The 19,614-nt window shown below is 35.4% G+C and overlaps 1 protein-coding gene across 2 annotated transcripts in view; it reads left to right on the top strand.

The window, feature by feature from the left end:
* LOC120775870 overlaps positions 1-19,614 on the top strand; it is a 62,011-nt gene that overhangs the window by 14,400 nt on the left and 27,997 nt on the right. For both annotated transcript variants that reach the window (XM_040106240.1, XM_040106241.1), the window contains exon 2: positions 17,255-17,302. In XM_040106240.1, coding sequence (XP_039962174.1) covers positions 17,255-17,302 — 48 coding nt within the window. The remainder of the gene's footprint in view (positions 1-17,254; positions 17,303-19,614) is intronic.

Here is a 19,614-nt window from a genome sequence, read left to right on the forward strand (position 1 = left end):
GCACAGCAAAGAATGTAGCATGCTCATTGATATGCCAAAACAGAGAACCATTGAATTATTTAAAGAAAAGCAACAAATACTTGAAATCAACCACCGCACTTGAAAGCGCTTTCATGCAACTCAAAAGTACACACACACACCTCTCAAAACAGAGACAGGGGTGCAAAACCCCGAAATTTGTCAAGCCGCTAATGCCAAGCAAGCGCTGCTTCAACCGTTTCAAAACTGATACCGTTAGAAAAAGCCTAAACTAGACAGCTTGACATAGCTAAGCTCACACGTAGAGGGTGTCACACTGTTTGGCTGAGTGGCGGCTGAGCGGTGAATGCCTTTGTTAGCGCCACCACAAGAGCCATGCTGGCATGCTAGGAATTTTTTGCCAGCAGAAACGAAAAATCAGCAGCAGGGGCGGTAGGTAAATAAAATAAAGCCGTACCGGTAGCGCTCGCGCTCAGACTTGCCGACTTTGCTGCGTGGCATTCAACCCCAACTACGAAAAACCGAAAATGCAAAACAAAAAAATCGTCATTTACTCCAACGCTTGTCTGTATCACAGTGCCGCTTTGTCGTCTTGTCGTTGGCACTGAATTTTCCCAAAATTAATGCAAATTCCGTTGTAAATTCCTGCTTTGCCACCGCGCCGCCGCTGCCGAAATTTCACGTGTGCGATAAAGAGCCGATTTGCATGCCTTAATAAATGAAATTCTTTGCGTTGTTGTTGTGTTGTCTTCGTTTACTTGCTGCTGCCACTACTAAAATTGGTTCATTTTTTGGGCTTGTTGTTGTTGTTAGTCGACTACCTTGTCTTATCAACACCTGAAGCACGACGCAGTTGACGTGGAGGGATGGGCTGCGGCGACGAAGGTCAACTTGACAGCAACGAGCACAACAAAAACCTAAAAGCTAGCGCACAGCCAACAATAAAACAGCAGCAACAACAGCAACTAAGCATAAAAACGATTAGCGCAGCGTCTTAAAAGACGTTGGCGTGGCGAACGCGATTCGGCGGGGTTGAGAGAACGCTTTATCCAAAGTGCTGCTGCCTCTCTTTTAACAGCGGCTTCAACTGCCATTCACCTCAATGTCGCACAGTTATTCTTGTAGTTGTTTAATTTTGTTTTTCGCGTGTATTTTGAATTAAGGAAAAAATATAAAATAAATTAGAAATTATTACGCAGCTTGTCGCAGAGCGAATGCGGAATTTTCTCATGTGCGTGGCAGCTTTATGTAGTTGCTGTTGTCGGGAAAGTCTTAAGTATGAGAAGAATGACAGCAATTTGCATTTGTTGCAAGAAATTAACTGCGAATTAGCATAAATTTTAGTGTGAATTTCCGTTTCGGAAGCGAGGGTGAGGAAATGAAGAAATGGGATTTTATTGAAAGTCTGGATGAGAGTCTTACTTGGGGAAAAAGTCGAATTTGGAGAATAGTGGGTTGCGCCAATTGGCGGCAAAAAAGCAATCAGCAAAAAGTTAATATTCCAAATACTCATATATTTCTATATTTTCTTTGTAATTAAAAAATTGATTTTTGAAAATTATAAATTTAATTTTTTAGATTGTTTAATTAAATTTTTTATTATCTTTTATTAATTTTTAAATTAAGTAATAATTTTTTTTAATTTTTTTGAATAATAATTATTTCGTTTTATATTTTTATATTGTTGAAAAATAATTTAATTTTAAAAATTAAAATTAATTATTTTTTTTTTAATTTCATTAATTAATTAATTTTCTTTCTTTAATTTTTATATTATTCAAAAATTAATGTTTGAAAATTATAAATTTAGTTTTTTAAATTATGTTGTTTTAAATTCCTTAAATTAATTAATCTTTCTTTATATAATTTCTAATTTATTGAAAAGAATTTTTGAAAATGATAAATCTGTTTGTTTAAATAAATTAATTAATAGTTTTGCTTCTTTAATTAACTTATTTTTCTTTTTATTTTTTTTTTTTTAATTATAAAAATCTTTTTATTAAGTATAAATTTAATTTTTTAAAGTATTTAATTAATTTTTTTCTTCAATTAATTAATTTTTCTTTTAATAATTTCAATATTATTGAAAAATAAATGTTAAATAATGTATAGTTTTTTAAATTAGTTAATTATTTTTTTTTAATTATTTAATTATAATTCGTTTTTTTTTTTTTTAATTTTTTTTATATTAACGAAATTTGAAGTTTTGAAAATAATAGATTAAATTTTTTAAATTAATTAATTATAATTTTTAATTTTTTTAAATTAATATTTTTTTTTTGCTCTTTGGTTAATCAATTTTTATTTGTATATTTTCTCTATTACTGAAAAACAGATTTTTGAAAATAATAAATATAATTTTATAAATTAACTAATTAATTTTTCTTTTTATATTTACAGGTAAAATCGAATGCAATCATTATAAATATTCAGCTTTTTACGTGAGTTGTAAAGTAAGCCAAAAACTTATGAGGAAACTAAAATTTTAGTTTTGAAAAAAAAAAAACATTTTAAAAGTTAATTTCATTTAAAAATATAAAAAATTAGAAATTCAATTTTTTAATTAATAAATTTTTTACCATTAATTTTACAAGCTTGCAACAGCGCTTAAAGTTGTCACAAAATGTATGCAGGCACTCACACACTTTCAAACGCTTGCTGGCGCGTGTGTGCGCTCGTGGAAATGTAAAAAGGCGCAACAAATTGTGGCAACATTAGTTGCAATGCAAATAGAAAACCTGGTTACACACTTAAAACTTGCTGAGCTGCAACGCTAACATGAAAACTGAAGAACCAACTTTGTACGTAATTATATAATTCACTCAACGCACACAAACACACACACACTGATATATATAATGCCACATGTGTGCGCTTGTATGCACTTCCATGTGAGTTGCGTACAATTGCAGTTGGTTGCCACTTTGTCGTCATGTTGCAAATGCTGGCGCACACAATTCGCACACGCTTCATGTAGAACAACCAAAATGTAATTAGGTTGTGGCGCTACAAAGACCAAATTAGTAGAAAATATGCTGCGAAAAAATTTAGTCAAATAAATTTGCACAAAAGTTGCACTACCCCCCTTTTACCCCCCTCCCCGCAAAGTTCTTGTCAATTAAAAGCAGGCACACTTTTACAATGTTTGCGACGCAGGCAAGCGTTAGCATGTGGCATGCCACAATGAGCACGTGCTCGCAACTACGCTGCCTCTGCGCAACACTGCAGTTTTTCTCCGTATTTGTGTTGCATTCAATTTGCCTAAATTAAGCAATTTAAAATTAAATTAAAAACTTATTCTTTTTCCATTTCTGCAAATAAGTTTCTCTCATGCACCGCCTTGCGGCAAGTGCGGCGCAGCGCGCACAAATTCGCTGGAATTTCGGCAGTCGCGCTTGATGACCTTCAATTGCTTTTCGGATTCGCTTATTTAACTGTGAATTGCCAGTCAATTGATTTAAATTGCCTTTTATTAAATGCCAGTGAGCTGGAAACTTTTTGAAAAAAATCAAAAAATCATTCAAAATTCAGTACTAAAGTTGTGTACTTTAAATGCAAACATGCGTTGATGGCATGGAAATTAGCTTGAAGCTTAGAAAAATAGCAGAAATTTTTTCAGGCACATATGTATATAATAAGAGGAATATATACGTCATATAGTATACTAGATATACTATAGAATGTCCGTATTAGAAAAAAATAATTTTTTATTTTTAATAAAAATTTGAAAATATTAATAAAATAATAATTTTATGCTGAAATTTTGAATACTTTTAATATTATTATTTAATTTTTTTTCTAATATGTAAAATAAAAAAAATTTGTTCACGCTTTTCTTAAACAAAAATATTAAAAAAAAAATTATTTTGACTTACACATTTTTTTTAATAATGACCGTTTATTGTTAAAAATTTTAAATTTGTTTTTTTTTTCTCCCTTCGCCATTTAAATAGCGAAAGCGCGCTTCAAAGCCAGCAGCTTCCCCCCGCCCTAGCCACGAACTCCGCATTTCTTTCTCTACTTAGGCATTATTTATTATTCATTTTTCATTGTAACACGTGTATACATGTATTTGTGTTCATTTTAATCCTTTTTCGCTTGCTGATGTATTGCTATTTTAAATTTTACGCCATAAAATATTCATTGCTTGTTGGCACTCAGCCGTTGCTGTTGGAATATTTCATTTAATCTCAGTTGAATGATGACGATTTTTACACTACAGACATTTGTGGCAACAACCCAGTAGGAAATTTGGAAGAAGAAAGAAATTCTCGATAGATGCTGCTCTTATGTATATATGTAGTAGCTGTAGTACCAGTGGAAGCCCATTAATTGGAAATATAGCTTTAGTTTGAGAATTTCTTAACTAAAAACTCGCAGTTCCGAGAATAAATAATATATTGACTTTAAACTGTATATTATTGTCGAAGAAATTATAGCTTTGGCATAAAAAATTAACAAAAATTCTCAAAAGCAATTCCAACAGTGTCAATCACCTATAAAACTCACATACACATACATAATTTGTATATGCCCACTTCCACATGTATTTGCTCGCATATCGCTATGCAAAATTTATTTGCTGTGAGCGGCTTTTTATTGCGTTTTTAATGCAGTCACCTTACCACACACACTCTCATACACTTACACTCTTTAACACTCGCTCTCACACGGCTACAGCGCCTCATTGTAAATGCGAATTTAATCCTGTTTAAGCCAGCGCATTTTCAGTTTGACTCGCTTGTGTGAAAGCAAATAGAACAAAGCAGCGGCAAAAAAGTTCGAAAAAAAATTTAAATACGTAAGCTACAGACCAAGCGCCTCAAATATTCGTGCACACGCATACGCACCAACACACGCTCAGCGCCTTGTACTCGTTTATATCCTTTGGGCATTATGCTTTTTCGGCACACTTTTAGGCGCAGACGCGTGGAAATTAATTTCAATGCTGATTTCAATATTTGCCTAACATTTTTTGCATTTCCGCGAAAGTTTTCTGTTTTTTTGTCAACTAAATTTACATTTTCAGCTTTTTTTCTTGGAAAGCGCTTGTTTTCCGCCGCAAATTTTTTATGTTTTTCCTTCATTTTCTATTTATTTGTTGACGAATGGTTTGACGCGTATTATTGCGGATTTGCAGACGTCAACGACATTTACTTAGCCAACATGACAGCGCACACAATGCCGATTTTCCGCTAGAAATATATGTAAGCGCTTGTTTCGGCCTAAGCCGACTTGTTATTCCCGTTAAAACTGCACACAATAAAAAAATGCACGCGCACGCAGCTAACGGTTAATGGAGAAAACAATAGTTTTTGTATTTTGAAATAGATTTTGGTAAGCTCATACTCACAAAAATAGAAACATGCATAGCTATAACTGTATTATTATATTTGTGGTTTGTGTGAGAGCTCAAAAACTGATAGTATTCACATTTTGATAAAAAAATAAAATTCTTTTTGTGAAAAAAATTTTGCAATATGAAATCATGAAGTTGAAAAAATTGGAAAATTCTAGTTGACACATCGATATGTACATGCATTAGAGCGGGTTGATTTGCAGAGAGCCAAAAAACTGAAAAATCGAGTAGGCTTGAATGGTTCTAGGGACTATTCTGAACAACTTTGCCCAAGACACTATGGGGCTAAAAGCGATTGTGAGCCAGCGACTTTAAAGGCGAAAGTTTTTAAGGATCATAAAAAAGTGTTGTTTTGTCAGTTTTTTTTAAATTTTGGTATGAAATTTAATACGTACATATGTGCGTTTTCATATTCCATTGTTTATTTGTGGGAGTCGGTCAGATCGGAAAGCTATATCGCATATCTCCCATTCAACCGACTATTCAAATTTTGGAAGCTTCGCTTAAAAATCACTTGGTCTTAGATTTATAAACGAAGAATGTGCCGCGATCTTATGTCTACAGGTATTGTGTCCTCTCCTGAATCACAAAGACTATCCTACCCCCAACATAGGGCTATGTTGTATGAGTGATTTTTTAGCTTGCAGTGGCGAGTGTAGAATGCGACAAATACCATTGGCATTTAGGCAAAGTTCTTCAGAATAATCCGTAGAATATTAGAATAGAAAAATCGACCCGCTCTAATGTGCATAAATAGTATATGTATGCATGAATGTCAAATGTGCTTTGATTTGGCTTTTATGGCGCAGCTGAAACTTCTAATATGTGTTAAATTAAAATCATCTTCTCGGTATTTATTTTGCAGCTCTTTAAGCGAGATCTGGCAAATTCACTTTTCCGATTTTCTATTGGAATTTTTTTTTAAGCAAAAAATGTGAATTTGTTTTTGGGAAAGAAATTCTATCACAATTTCTTTATTATTGTAACAAATCTAATTAAAAATATTCCACAATTTTGATAATAATTTTCATTTCAGTCAGTTTTTAAAAAGTTTGCTATGTTTTCTTACATTTTTTGGTACATGAAAATTTTCTAAAATAAAATTAATAAAAGTTGTCTTTGTTTTTTCAACTTTTTACTTATTTCGCAGTTTTCTAAATTTTTTTTTAATTTAATTTTTTCGACTTTGTTTAATTTTTCTGAAATAATCTTTAAATTTATAAACTTTCTTTCCTCCTCACTTTTCTAGCAACATTTTATACCACCTCTTATCTATTTAACAGCAACAGTTCTGCGCCGTGCCCCTAATAAAATACTTAAATTCGAAAAATTCCAATGGAACGGTGAAAAACGAGTGCGGCACTGACATAAGCGCTGCTTTCATTGTCACGGCAATGCGATTTTTATGGATTTTTATGCGCCAATTTGAGCTTTAAAGTTTTTTATGTGCCAGCAACAGCAACAACAAGCGACGCGACCCGTTGCAATTGCAGTTGCAGCAGCGTAGAAGCAATCGAGCTTGCAAGGATGGCTGCTGAGCGCACGATGAGCATGCAACGAAAAGCCAATAAATTTCAGGCGCCACCCACCCATGTTGCACTGTTTGTTGCATCAACTGGCGTACAGCAGCCACCAGTCCTCGCTAGCAACACCAGCTGCCCCACTCCGCTGCAGCGCTTTCGCTGCCATTGTGACGAATGTTGCATGCTGCATTTTATTTTTTGTTGCTCTTCACCTTCTCCATTTTATTTTTATCATCACTTTTTTATTTTTGTATTTTTTTTATTTTTTTTCGCTTGCTGCCAACTTATTTGTTGCGTAAAAATTTTCCAGTCTATGGGTTGCAACGCCTGAATGGTTTGCCGCTGCAACATTGCACGCTGCATATAATTTCAGGCGAGTGTGATTTGCTTTCGCTGCACTTTTTGTTTCAAATTAATTCCGTTTTTGTTTTCATAATGTTCTTTTATGTGATTTATTTGCTTTTTTTATTGGTTTTAGCATTTTTGTTTTTTTTTTTTGTTGTAAATGGAGGTATATTTTATTTTACTGCGGCCAAAGTTGAATGCCATCAACTCAGCTGCAGGAAAAGCCACTACTTTTGCATTATCATTGTGCAGTTGCTTGTTGAACCGTTATTACGAGGATTTCAAATATTTTTGGTTTTTGTAGTTTATATTTTGCTAAACTTTTTTTATACTTTTTCTTATTTGTCTTCAATGAAGTTGGGAATTTCCAATTAATTGTTGGATCAGATAACACATTTTTCATACCAAGTGCTTCTATAATTAAAAATGTCCTAGACTAGAAAGGGAGTCTACGCGTGTGTCTAAAATATTACTCGAGAGTTAAAATGAAAAAAATGTTCTTCACAATTCGCTCCAGACTTAAAAATCTTTAAGATTCTTCTTCTTCTTTATTGGCGTTGACACCGCTAACACCATTATAGCCGATTTAACAACAGCGCGAGTGATGTTGTTTCTTTTTCATTGGAGACACAACCCTGAGGAGGGGATGTTTCGCCTTCTCACTTCAGCTCGTCTCAAAACGGATGTTCTTTGGCTATCCAGACAATACTTGGTCTAAGACCGAAAGTCGTGAGCTTCTTGAGCCGTATGTAGAAGAATGGTTTCTTGCCACTCTCAAATGATTGACGCTCAGAAAACCTTACACCTTAAAACCAGCTTTAATTCCACCAATAATCTTAACCTAGAGAGCAAGCGCAGAATAACCCTTGCCAACAGGTGCTACTTTGGGATCAGTAGCCGACTGAGAAGCATATCCTCTCTCGACGAACAAAAATTACGCTCTATAAGTCTCTCATACCTCCTGTCCTATTTAACGACGCTGAAATATGAAAGTTCTTTAAGCTCTGCGAAAGAACGGTTCTTGGCAAGTTTTTTGGAGCCGGCCGCGTGATCAATGAATATCCAATAATATGCAACCACGAACTGTAAGAGCTCTAATATTACTCGATATTATATTACAGATATAGATAAGAGCATAAAACTGCAACGAAGGCGCTGGTTAGACCATGTCATGGCGATTTCAACCCATTGTTTCGTAGTGCGAAACACCGCAAAAACACTCGATAACTTTCAAGTGCTTTAAGTCGCATATTCACCATAATTGTAATATTTCCACGAATTTTCATGCATTTTAAGTCAATAATTTGTGGAAAAATGATAAATAAACTGTCAATAAAGCTAATTAATACTTTAATTGCTTTTGTCTGCAAACAATGGGAATTTAATATGCATGAACGTTCACCGAAAAAAAAGCGCATACGGTCAACGCGCACAAAGAAAAACATTAAAATGGCCAATAAAGGACCAGACAAAAGCGAGAGGCGAAGAGATAAAGCCAATTCAATCAATTGAATTGATTAATCTGAAATTTATGACTCACAAAAATACAACAACACACATGCATACAAACAACTACACACAGCAGCGAGCTGCAGCATTTGGTGTTGCATATCACATAGCGGTACAAGCGACAACATAACGCACGCGTGAGTTACGAGTCAGATAGCAGTCACCAAAACGCGCGGCCGCGAAGAGGCCACCACACAGCAATGGGGCGCTTTAATTGAGACTTTCGCCAGCGTTTGGGCACGAGATGCAGTAGCCGCGCTATAAACGCGTGGACCCAAGGTAGCTGCGAACACGCTCGCCGTAAACGGCAGTTAAAAAGCGTAAAAGCAACGTGCGCGTGTAATTTAGATAAGCGCGACGTCGAGCGCTGGCTGCAACGAAAGAAAGACTACATATGATAATGCATATATTAAACGCTTAAAAAATATATACAATTTTGTGTATTTTTGCCGCGCAAAGCTGCGCGTTTAGTGCGGCGAAACAAGTTCCGCGCGCCGAAGAATTATGATTAATTTATGTATCTCGAAAGCCTGAAATATCTGTAGCAACGGCAGCGGCGATATTACACAATTTACGCGCTTTACAGTTTGTACTCTACATGTATGTATGTGTGAGTGTGTTGCAGCCATTATATTTTGATAAATATATTATTTATCATATTTGCCATGTGATGCGGAGGCTTAAAACCATAAATTAGCTGTCAATGAGCGTAATGGCAGTGTGTTTTGTTACTGTTGTTGGTGTTGGTAGTTATATGTTTTTGTTTTAGCGTACAGCAGCTGGACTGTGGTTGAGTTAGGGCTAAGTTAATGACGCTTACTCCCAGTTAGCATGGCCGCAGGTGATGCGGGGCAGACTCATTTGAAAGGCTGCTTACAAATATACGAAGCTCGGTGCATATAAGCATATACATACATATATGGATGTATGTATATGTATATGAATTTTTTGCTTCATTATTTTCTCTCACGTATGTAAGTTGTATCTTGTGTTCTTATATTTATTTTAGAAACTATAATTAGCGCAACCTGCTGCGTTGTTCTATAAAATATTTTTATCTCATTAATCCAAAAAGTGTAACAGACCAGTTGTAATGACTTCAGCTAGCCTATGCTATGTATTTAAAAGCTTTCTGTAATAAAAATTCATTATTTTTTAGCTACCAAAACATTTTGGCTTAATATGCGAAACATCTCACAATAAAAAATGAAAATGATTGCTCCCATTTTGCTTCAGGGCGAATTTTCCCACGTGAATTCCAGTTCAGTTTCTGTTTTAGAACTCAAGCTGCTTGTGTCCGGTTGGCGTGCAAAATTTGATTCAAACATGGTGAAGATACATACAAATATGTATAATAGTGCCATAAAGCCAGTGACTAGCAGAAAATTAAATACAGGCTGATCAAATTGTGGCTTATACAAAAATAACCTAATGGGAGTATACCCAGTAAGAAGAAGAGCACTGGTTTATGTGTACTTTGAATATACTTAGCCATAAAAGTATTTCGTGTTGCTTTTTGTTAACAGAATTTTGCTTAAAAATAGTTTTCGAAATCTCCACGGAACTAGCACTCCACTACATAGTTCCTCGAAAACTAGTTCTATACAAACCAGTTATGAACCAGTTAGTTCACCTAAAGTTACGTTTGTTTACGTTTCGCCACGAAACTAGTACTTCACTAGTTCATCGCAAACTAGGTCAATACAAACCAGTTAAGGACCAGTTAGTTTATCTAAAGTTACGTTTGTTAACGTTTGTCGACGAAACTAGCACTTTACTAGTTCCTTGTAAATTACTTCAATACAAACCAGTTAGGGACCAGTTATTTTACCCAAAAACAAAAATTAAAAAATTTGTTTGCTCAATTTATTCCCACAGATCACTCACAGCACTAGCTTTGCTTGTTTTGCGACACTGATAAGTCTGCCTGGCGGGTACACGACGCTACAGGCGCAGATTAACTTACATACTAAGCACTTCGTTTGTTGTGTCCTTTGTTGCTTGCACTCTAAAAACGCACACATTCGTTGACATACGTGAGACTGATGAGCCGCACTGTCAATTTCGACTTAATGAATTGTTCGCTCTGTTCGTATTTAATCCCATGTTGCTTTTTGCAACACAATTTCTCGGACAGAGCCTACAATTGCCGGGCACTTTGTCATCATTACGTTGGCAAAAGAAAAAAAAACAACAAAAAAAAAAAGAAAGCAAGAATGAAAGACAGAATATGCTCGTAAAGAGTTTTAGCAAAATTGTGGCAACAAGAAAAAAGTACCGTAGCATTTTCAAATTCGCATTCTCAATGCGAGCACAATAATAGCACCGAGGGCATTTTCGGGTAATTTCTTCCCAGCTTTGACGTGCCGTGCATGTGTGTGAAAATATCCTGACGATAACATATTTCACGCTCAATTGAATTTTGGCTTAAACACACACACACAGGCACTCACATTCAGGCACAACAACGCCAACAAATAGGCTATAAGCTTGTTTGTGTAATTTTCTTTGAAATCGAGCAAATATAGGGAGCGAAGCGGGGTGACACAACATAATGGCAGACTTCTTTCACTTTTCTTCATTTGTCCATTTCATTTGTGTATGTTGCACATACATATGCTTTTGTATTTCCCATTAATGTATGTGTGCCCCAGGGACGCACTTTGTATGCAGCGCATGCTTGCGGAGTGCCGTTGCACTTTTGTATTAAAATTTTGTGCCTGAAAAAATGCAAGGCATGCAGTTCTTTGAGTTGGCAGCCTTGTTCTTTCATCTTCGCATTTCTGCTGCTGCTGCTTCTATTGCAACGCCAACAAAGGCCGCACAGGACTAACTAGTATTTCACCTCTCTGCCATTTGACCTCATAAATTACGAGCTCAGACAAATAGCAGAAAACACACGGGCAAATATATTTCTGGGTATTTTTGCTGAGCACAGCAGCATGTGGCACATTCATTCATTCATGCATTTGCTCAGATGCCATTCGGCGATTTAATGTTGGGAAAAAGTGATTCATTAATGCATAATGGCATTGTTGACATCAGCGCTGGCCTGGGTATGGCACATAGCTGTACTATATAAGGGGATGTGTAATACATAATGCATACTATAGTACATATGAAAAAGTTCACCTAAACATTTTTAAAAGACAATATCAGAAATTTTAAACTCGTAAAGCAATATAACGTATCCTTAAATGTCAAATTACGTAATATCACTTTTCACTCATATAGAAACAAAATTTGAGTATTGGTTATAAAATGGTTATATATCACCTATATATTGGTTATATACCTGTTACATATTGGTTGTGTCTGACAGTGGAAGCTGGAAATTTTATTCTAAATATATGTAATATGATACAGTGAATCATAAGCAATAAAAAAATCAATTTCGATATTTTTGATGATGCGTTGTTTTGCATTTTAGGTAAATGATATGAATTTTCGAAAACATTAATTTTGAAAAATTTTAAATTTTTTGATGATAGAGCCACAGAAGTCACTTCCAAAAAATTCTTGTATGAAGTTTTCATTTCAAGAGTTTTCAAAACATTTTAAAAAAACTTATGTTTTATATATGAACTTGTAAGAATAATCTCTCTTTCACACCGTTACTGGTTAAAGCTAATCAAGCCCGTAATCTATACCTAATAATACATCGATTGTTCGTGGTATTCATAAACGCAACATATCCTCTAACAAACGATATACATCACAGCTCAAGTTGAAAACTAACTCCAGTCTTTTCGACTACCAAATGATAGTCAACTATAGAACCTTGATACTCTCAGCAAATGAATGAACTATTTCTCTGTTTGAGAAGACCACAGTTTTGAATAATTCTCTGTATAAGTATGACTCTCCAAAAGTAAGATTAAAAGCATTACTAGCATGCTTGTAGTAACTATAAATGAAAGCGAATTTTGTTAAGCTCTTTAGCTACTCTCCACTATTACTTCTTACTAACCAACACCAAACCTTCAACTTACAACATTTTCTCACATTAAAGCTCAACACAGACTGTGCTCATTACTATGCTTCAAGCGTCAACAATAACGTCGAGCAGGCAAGAGTAGAGTAGTAAAATGAAAAAGAAATTACAAAGACTGCCGTTGCAGCATTAAGAGAGGCGCTACCGAAACTGCAACTGCAGCGGCAAATCTCCGGTTATGGCCGCCGCGCCAGCTCCTGGCTAAGTCATTTCAAAAGGCTGAAGAAAAGAAATTTATGGCGTTGTTATTGAAATTATTATGGCTGCGGCTTTGTACGAGTTGATCCTTTTGTTGGCGCTCGTTGGCCAGCATACCTCAAATACTGAGGCAGGTTGCAATAAATGCCTGGCCCGAGCGCTTTGCTGGCTACCAATAAAGGTATTTCAGCCGCTTCCTTTTTTCCGATCTCTATTCGAAGACTTTTCTTTCGGTTGCTGCCTCTATCTTCTTCTGAGAGTTATATTACTGTCGTTACGCGCGCGTTTATCTAGCAAATCAATGCGTTGACGCAGCGCTGGCACACATAAAATGATAGCACACACACATATCGCTGCATTAAAATCACTAAATCGAAGAAAAGGAGTAGCACATATCTTTAATATCTTTATGACCGCCGCTGCAACTCGTGTGGCAGCCATAATTCAAACCCCACCGCTGCTGACCTTTGCGTCTCCTTTGGAAATCGACTTGGCAGTTATGTTTCGGTTGACAATTGCCACCATGTTCGTTGTGTCATGCCAGTTCTCCATGTGGTATACTTGCAACTTACCACAATCACAGTGCTGCAGTAGTTTTCCCTCATAATCATTGTCATTCTGCCTTTGTGCGCCACTACTGCTGCTTCTTGTGCGCTTTTCATTTGCCTTTCCTTTCTTCGGTTGTCGCTGCCACAGGCGAATGTGTCGTCGTTGTTCACTGCGGTAGGTCATCAACCAAATGAGTAACAACAATGGCAACAGCACAAAAAAGAACTATAAAAAAGTGGCAACAAAAAAAAAAAAAAATCAAGAAAACTATAAAAAAAAATGGCAACAACAATGCGTTGTGCATGTGTTGCAGCACTAAACGTTATGTGTTCCAATTGTTTTGGCGCAGCGCAGTCATCAGCAGCACTTTGTATTGTCCAACTTGCCACATAGGGGCTGTGACACACTGCGCTCTTGTGAAAGGGCTGTTTCATTGAATTTTTTTCGATTGCAATAGTTGCCGTTGAATTTTAAGTTCTTGCCCGCTTTGTTACAGTTTCAATTTCAGTTTTTCCTAAGTGAGATTTACAGCAATGCGCGGCGGCAGCAACTGGTTCTAAATGCGCTTATCCCCAAGAGCTCTCCCTACCTTTCGACGCTGCAGCGCCATGTTCTGCACTTAAGCAGTTATATTTTTATTAAGTATATGTGTGTGTGCGTGTGCAATTATTTATTAGCTTGTCTGCTCGCATTTGGTAATCATATTTTATATATCCTTTTCTCTGCTTTCGAATATTTTTGTGCTTCGCTCGCTGAAGCTTCGCTCGAAATGCGCGCAGATGTGCGGCAGCCAGCAACTCCACACGCGCATGTGTGTGTGTGCGCCTAGCTGTCAGCGTTGAGGTAATTGAATTTATGCAAATTTCACTGTTACTCACAAACAAAAGGTGAAGTCGTCGCTGTGGCATGGCAAGGAAGCTGGTGTCTACCGGCTCATTGAACAAGGTAATCAATGTTAGGCCGGATGTTGCATGTATGTGTCTGTCGCGCTGTTGCTTAGCAGCTTCTTTCGCATGGAAATTTCTAAGTTTTCCATTATACCTTATGTATGCTGTGGGAACCCGGTGTGCATTGACATTTGTCTTAATGAAAATTTCTGATGCAAATAGGAGCTGGCAGCTGTGTTGTTGGGGGTTTTCAAAAGAAATTTTCATTATGAAAAAGTGAAAAGTTTGCAGGGTTGCTGGATTGCGGCATATGTGACCTTTGTCTCTTGTCAAGGGCAAGGTAATGTCTGAGTTTTGTAGCAGAAATTACTTTCTATTGCTAATGTAAATTCACTTCTGCTGAGGAAGTTCCAGGAAAAACAGAAAGTAATAACACATTCGTTCTTATTTTAATTAAGTAGCTACTTATAAGTACTCTGTAGCTCAAAAGAGTTAACGAATTATCATAAAATAACCATAAATATTAATTTGAGCCGCTTTTTGACAGTCACATCTTGCGCTGTTAGAGTTTAAATGAGATCTATTCCACTCTCAATCCTGCAAAACAATTTCTCGTTAGTTAGAAAAATTCCGATAGGTGACGCTGTGCGCAAATGTATCAAAAGGTTTACTATCTTACAGTTTAATATTATATATTAACCGAAAATTGTTTTTGGTTCCAAAAAAAATATGGTACACATCTTTCTAACGGCTTTAAGCAATAACTTCTGCCATTTGGGCGTCTAAATACGGTTCCTCATACTTAAATCTTCAATACCGTCATCGCGAGTTGCGCAGCATTTTTTTTTTGCATATTTCATGCTAATAAAAATCAGTTGAAAGTCACAGCATGCTAGAGAAGACAGCAAAGTTTTTAATTAAAATTAATTTCAATGCGCGGAACGGCAAAAATATGGCGGTCGCTTCCTGTACAGCGGCGATTCGATGAGGTCGCTGGCTTTATTAGAATCACGACGCGGATTTAATTGTCTGCACACAGTATATACGTATATATTTATATATAAATTTGTATGTAAAACGCTGGATTGCTGCTAATTCTATCTCAAGCCCGCTTAGACTCGCTCATTACTAAATTGATGTATTAAAATCCAGCTAAAACAGAAGACGCGTCATAAATCAATTTGATAGTTGTTGCTACTTGTTGTTGCTTTTTTAATCGCACTGACTTTGTTCCGTTGTGAAACTACAATAAATCAAACGCAGAATAAAGCTGAAAAAATAGAGAAATCAAGCAGCTGAAATCGCGCAATAAAAAATGCTCAAACAAAACACGGGAAAAAATGCCTGAAAAGCAGCAAATTTGTGAAGAAGACACGCGTGTGGACAGGCGCGCTGAAGTAAATGCGTGTCCGTGCAAAGAAGGCGGTGCTCAGGCGGGTCACACAGCCAGTTCCCGGTAGGCGCGCATATCATAGACGATATGTGGCTGCCGTAAGGCACCTCGGCACCTTTGTATGCCCCGTTTGGTCGTCGATCAGCAAGCGCTAAGCTCGCCAACTTACAGTAAATAAATATGTGTGTGAGTGTATGTGTGTGTGTGCTTAAAAAAAGATCCCAAAGCGAATTGAGTTGTTAAGCAGAATGATGTGTTGCCGCACCTAGTAGCCATACTTGGCGATAGGCAACAATACAAGGGCAATAAAAAAGAGTACAACAAATTAAAAGTAGTAAAACCGTAAAATGCAAGTTGAGGCAATGAAAAGCGGGCACAACAACAAAAGCACATATTAAAGAAAAAAATTAAAATTGTAACGGCAGCCGTGGCTTAACCTCTTTTGGTCCCTTCATATTCAGTTGCTGCCTCAGCCAACGCTGCGACCAGCGCATTGTAAATCATTTGCTTCGCGGCGTATCATGGCAAAAAGTCAAACGGAAAATTAGGCAATAAAACTGTAAAGCTGCAGAGACACACTCAATAAAAATGTTAAAGGCCACTAAGTAATAAGCGCAGGCTGACAGATTGGCGCATTCAAATTGCCTCCATTTAAAATGTTACAAGTTTTTTTCTGAATCTGCTCCGCTTCACCGCTGCACCGCTGCTAATGGCAGCGCATTTAGACTTAATGCGGGAGGGCCAGTGGGGAAAATTATAATTAGAATTACGATTCAAGCGATATTTTGTGTTGCTGCTGGGCGACTAATGGGATTTTGCTGTTTCTGTGTAAATTTAGTCGCTAATATGTTGTTGTTGTTACAGCGCAGTCTGCTACGTTGTGTGGCAAATATAGAGATCTGCATATTTTTAGCTGCTGGCAGCAAACAGTTTGGCGTTGTCAACACTTGACTTTACTTAATTCATATATATCACACAATTTACACTTTAAAACATTTTTGAACCTCATGCTATTTGAATTCATATCGTCACCTAAAATGCAAAACAACGTATCATCAAAAATATCGAAATTGAGGTTTTATTGCTTGCGATTCACAACATCATATAACATATATTTTGCATAAAATTTGCAGCTTCCGCTCTCAGTTATAGCCAATATGTGACCAATATATAGTCAATATATAACCAATATATAATCAATATATAAGTGATATATAACCATTTTATAACCAAAACTCAAATTTTGTTTTGATATGAGTAGTTTCCATTATATCGTTTTTCCTTCGTCTGTAAACTTATGAAAAGTGATGTTACATTATTTTGCATTTTATTGGTATTATTCATAGTTTTCAGAATATTACATATGTATATCTTATACATTTTCTATTTTTGGAATTTATTTTGTGAATTCTTGCATTATTCTGTTCTCATTCTAATTTATGCTTGATTTTTTTCAAAAAGTCAAGTATATACCCCATTTAATAATTAATTAATAATTATTCTTCTCTTCTCTTACAGTTTGTCCAAGATTGGCATCACTGCATGGACTTTGAGGATTGCAAAAATGTAAGTTTATAACAAAAATTATATATTTTTAGTATAAAGCTGTTAAAGTAGTCAAATGAACCAAGCTTGAGATTCGAAAATCGGCAAAATTCTATCAAAAGTTTGGAAATCACTATTAAATGGAGATATGTACATATGTACATATGTACTCGTGTATATATTTTCTCGGTCTAGTAAATAAAAAGTAATGAAAATTAAATTAATAATTGCTTTTTGACCAAAGAAAAAGTATTTTTTAATTTATTCAAAATTTTTTTTATAAAATAAAATAAAATCGTGAAACAAAAAAAAAAAATAATAATAATTGTATTATTACCATTTTCAATATTTTTTTTTATTAAAAAAGATTTTTCATAAAAAATAAAATTTTTCCAAATTTCAAAAAAAAATTATTTTATTTCATGAAAATATTAATAAAAAATTTTTTTATAATTTTTTGTTTAACGGTTTTATATTTTATTTGGTTAATAAAAAATATTGAATAATAAAAATATACGTCTTTTTATAATAAAACCGTAAAACAAAAAAATTATAAAAAATTTATTATTGCTATTTTTAATATTTTTTATAACAAAAAAAATTTTAAAAAACAACTTAAACAAAAGTATTAAAAATAGTAATAAAAAATTTGTTTTACGATTTATTTTTTATTTTATTAAAAAACTATTGAATAAATAAAAATATCCTTTTTTTATAATAACATACATTTTTTATAAAAAATTAAAAAATAATAACATACACTTTTTATTAAAAAAAATATTATTACTGTTTTCAAATTTTTTTTTGTAATAAAATACATTTTTTGTTTATATTACAAAATTTTCTTAAATTAAAGTTGCCTTTAAAAAATAGAGTACTAAGCTGGCTACTTTGACTAGTATAACTAGAAACACGAAAACTTAGGAAAGCAAATTAATTAAAATTTTAAATACTTTTCTTCTTCTTTACTGGCGTAAATATTATGAAAATAAATTTCAAAAATCGATTAATTTGCTTTTGCAGTAGTTTTTGCTGTCCAAAACAGCATTTTCTTAAAATAATTGTAAATTTATTACAACAATTATTACATGCATTTTAACCACCTTTCATGCCACACGAGTACATAAATGTCATCCTTAGTTGATATTATAACCATAGTTGTCATGAATGTCATCGCATCATACATTTACTTCACAAACCCCAGCATCTCACTGTACATTTCATATATCCGCCATATTTTATTTCATTATATCATATACTCATATATCACTTATTATGCCTTAGACTCACTCAACCTCAGTAACTCTATCACACTCGCGCTCTCCTTCACTCTCTCTCTTCCACACAAACTACATAATCCCTTCATGTACTTATGTATAAAGCTAGTTGTAGATATGTGTACGCCTGTAAAATTGTATTATCCTTAAAAATCTACTTGCACTTGCCGCGAAACTTTGGCATTCCCGCGCATGCAACGCTGTCTTGTCACTTTGTGCCACAGCTGTTGGCGCTCAGCTGTGCTGGCTCCCAAACGCGTAAACTTATGCGCCGCGTTAGTTGCATTTAATTAAGTATTTAAATTTTAACTACATTTTTATTACACTTTCGTCGTCATGCCGCGGCCTCGCGCTGCCTGCAACACACTCCGACGCCAACTCGTCGAATTTTAACTGCCTCTTTACACAAAATCATGGCGTTGCATACAGTGTTGCTGCTCTCAGTGCAGTTGTTGTTGCATACTCGCATTGTAGTCACTATTTACAAGGTTGCTTAATTTAATTAGCTAGAAGGTAGTTGCGGACCAGCCCCATTTCCCGCCCATAAGCTTTTACTTCCGCTCGGCGCTCCGACTTGCGGCTTTGTTTAACTTTTTCTCCATTTCCACTGCTCACATGCACGCACACATGCACGTCTGCGCTTGTATTTGTGTGTGCTTAAAGTCGTGCAGCAGTGATTGTTGCAAGCCAGCCTACTAACTTTGCCATACTCCCACTACTCCCTACATACATGTATGGATGTGTGTGTGTGTGGTTGCGAACTACCCTTTTTCGCCATATTTTAAGACTTTCGTCAGTCGTGACTGAATTTAAGTGCTGTCGTGGCGCAAACTGTGGCAGCAGAGAACGTTGCAAGCATTAGGCTGCACTTTGGAGCGCATAGTTGTTGTAGGAGTGCTGTATATATATATATATATGTGACTTTAATGCATCGAGTGCCTCAAATATTTAACATAACTGTGTACTCACACTGGGATTTTTCTATTTTTCGCGAAAAGTATTGCAAATAGGCGAATTGTGTAAAGTGGAGTAAGCGTGCTTTCGGCTGAAAAACGG

This window comes from Bactrocera tryoni, chromosome 4, assembly GCF_016617805.1.
Source record: "Bactrocera tryoni isolate S06 chromosome 4, CSIRO_BtryS06_freeze2, whole genome shotgun sequence".
Lineage (NCBI taxonomy): Eukaryota > Metazoa > Arthropoda > Insecta > Diptera > Tephritidae > Bactrocera > Bactrocera tryoni.